General features: G+C 36.7%; 1 protein-coding gene across 1 annotated transcript; it reads left to right on the top strand.

Moving 5' to 3' along the window:
• The first annotated feature begins 1522 nt into the window (after positions 1 to 1522).
• On the top strand, positions 1523 to 1897 carry LOC129954147 (uncharacterized). The gene has a single exon (XM_056067868.1). It carries the CDS (start codon positions 1523 to 1525, stop codon positions 1895 to 1897), a length of 375 nt encoding a protein of 124 aa, XP_055923843.1.
• The last annotated feature ends 357 nt before the right edge of the window (positions 1898 to 2254 follow it).

Here is a 2254-nt window from a genome sequence, read left to right as displayed (position 1 = left end):
AACAACTTTCCACTGGGGTTGGAACCCTATCTCCAGTTGAGGTACTAGGCACCCGATTTTCACCACGGGGAGGTGAGATCAGGAGTTGATAGACAGAGGTTGGTTTTAAGAAAAACCTGTGGACACTTGTGTCCTCTTGAATGCACATGTCTACTATTTGAACATCAAAACCAACACTTGTAGACTAATTTCTGTGCCGTTGTGGTACCCAATGAGTCTTACTACCTACCTTAGCATCTGAGAAAATAGATATCCTATTCATGGTCGCGTAATGGAGCTACTGTGCAGCCTACTAACCGACAAGTATTGCTTAAAGCCGAGCGTTTAGCATCAAACGTTGGCCAGATTAATTAAGTTGATAGACAAGTCAGTGCTGGTATTAAATTATCCGCTGTTTGCTTTTTTATAGCATTATGCTATAACATAAGTTTACAAATGAAATTGTTGCCCAACAAAGATGTTGTTAGTTTTAAGCGTTACTCGGACTAAGTTTTTATTTACATAAACTAGACAAACTTGACAAGGAAAACTCAAAAGTCATCATATAGCACAATTCTGTAACCAGTTCTCGTTACTTTTATGATAGATGGCTATGCCCTCAAAGGAAGAATATAAAACTTATAATAAATTATTATGTACAATTTTATATTGTTCATATTGATTATCTAACTAATTTTGTTGCCGAATTTAAAAATCGGTACTTTTCTCAGCTAATTAACTTATTACTCGGATTTGTGTTGTTTTTTAGATACTAGCTATACCAATGCTATAATTATAAGCTTTAAATAGCAGCCCATGTTTTGATTCGCATTTATAAACTTTAAAAATAAAACAAAAGAAGTCCTAGTTAAAGTTCAATCTATCGAATAGTGATGAGACGCTTAGAGTTTAACTCAGAACTGGAAAAAAAATTTGTGATTTTTTTTAAACTATTGTACTCTCAATTAATCTATAATGTAAAAATAAGTCGAGTTTTCCTTCTTGACGCTATAACTCCAGTAACGCTGTGGTTAATATGTTTAAAACAGCATTGGAATGAATTCCATCGGATACGCACACATTTGTCATAAGAGCGAATCGTACCCCAACAGGTGAACATCTGCAAAGATTCAATGCACAAACCGTCAATGATGTAGCTGCAATTATTGTTGGCGATCTAACTAAATCACAAGACATTGTCGTTCAGCACAGAAGCAATATGATGCAATGTGTAAACGAGACACATTGTTTGTACGATGCCTTACAATATCCAATCATTGTTTGCTTCACTGAAGCTAATGCTACACAAGGAGCTAAGAAACCACCATCGACAACATTGACTTGCTTCTTTGCAATGTTTGAAGCAGATCCATTGTACGTTGGAATGCCGAAGTATTACATTTGGAATCAATCAACAAAGAAACTCCAAGGTCGCAAACAAGAAACCCCAGTTCCAGATTGGCCACAGGTGTTTTCCACTGTTGCGCTAGGTCGCAAGTACACTGTTCATCCTAGAAATGATGAATATTTTTATTTGTGACTGATGTTTGTTAATGTACGAGGACCAAAATCATTTGCGCATTTGAAAACTGTGAATGGCCACCAATACCAAAAATATCTAGAAGTATGTCAACTATTGGGTTTGCTGAAGAACGATTCTCAATGGGATTTAACACTTGCGGATTCAGTTGTTTCATCAAATGCGTACGAAATACGAACGCCATTCGCAATTTTCATCACCACATGTTTCCCTTCACAAACAATTGAGTTATGGAACAAATACAAAGACGACATACGTGAAGGTATCTTACATCGTTTGCGCATTCGAACGAATAATCCCAGAATGCAAATAACCCATAAAATCTACAATGATGGAATGATTCTCATTGAGGATCAATGCTTAGCTACTACTAATTAAAGTAGGAAAGATTGCGCCAAATCGATCGACGCACGATGGATTGAACTAAGAATTAAATCGAGAGCTGCAATACAATGTTTATACATTGCAGGAATTCGTTCGAAATAATGTGCCGTTGCTGAATGAACAACAAAAGCAATTATACGAAACATTAATGCAAACGGTGGACAATAATATTGGTGGTCTATCCTTCTTGGAAGCATAGGAACAGGGAAAACATTTGTCATTTTATTGATTTGGCCACTACTCGACCAAGGTGTGACATAGCTTTGGCCATAGTAGCATCTGGAATTGCGGCAACTTTTCTAGGTGGCGTTCGTATTGCACATTCTCCTAAGTTGCCACTCAATTCAAACA

The sequence above is a fragment of the Eupeodes corollae genome, chromosome 1 (assembly GCF_945859685.1).
Source record: "Eupeodes corollae chromosome 1, idEupCoro1.1, whole genome shotgun sequence".
In the NCBI taxonomy this organism is placed as follows: domain Eukaryota; kingdom Metazoa; phylum Arthropoda; class Insecta; order Diptera; family Syrphidae; genus Eupeodes; species Eupeodes corollae.
Note: the sequence above shows the minus strand (reverse complement) of the source record. Positions and strands in the feature narration are given on the sequence as shown.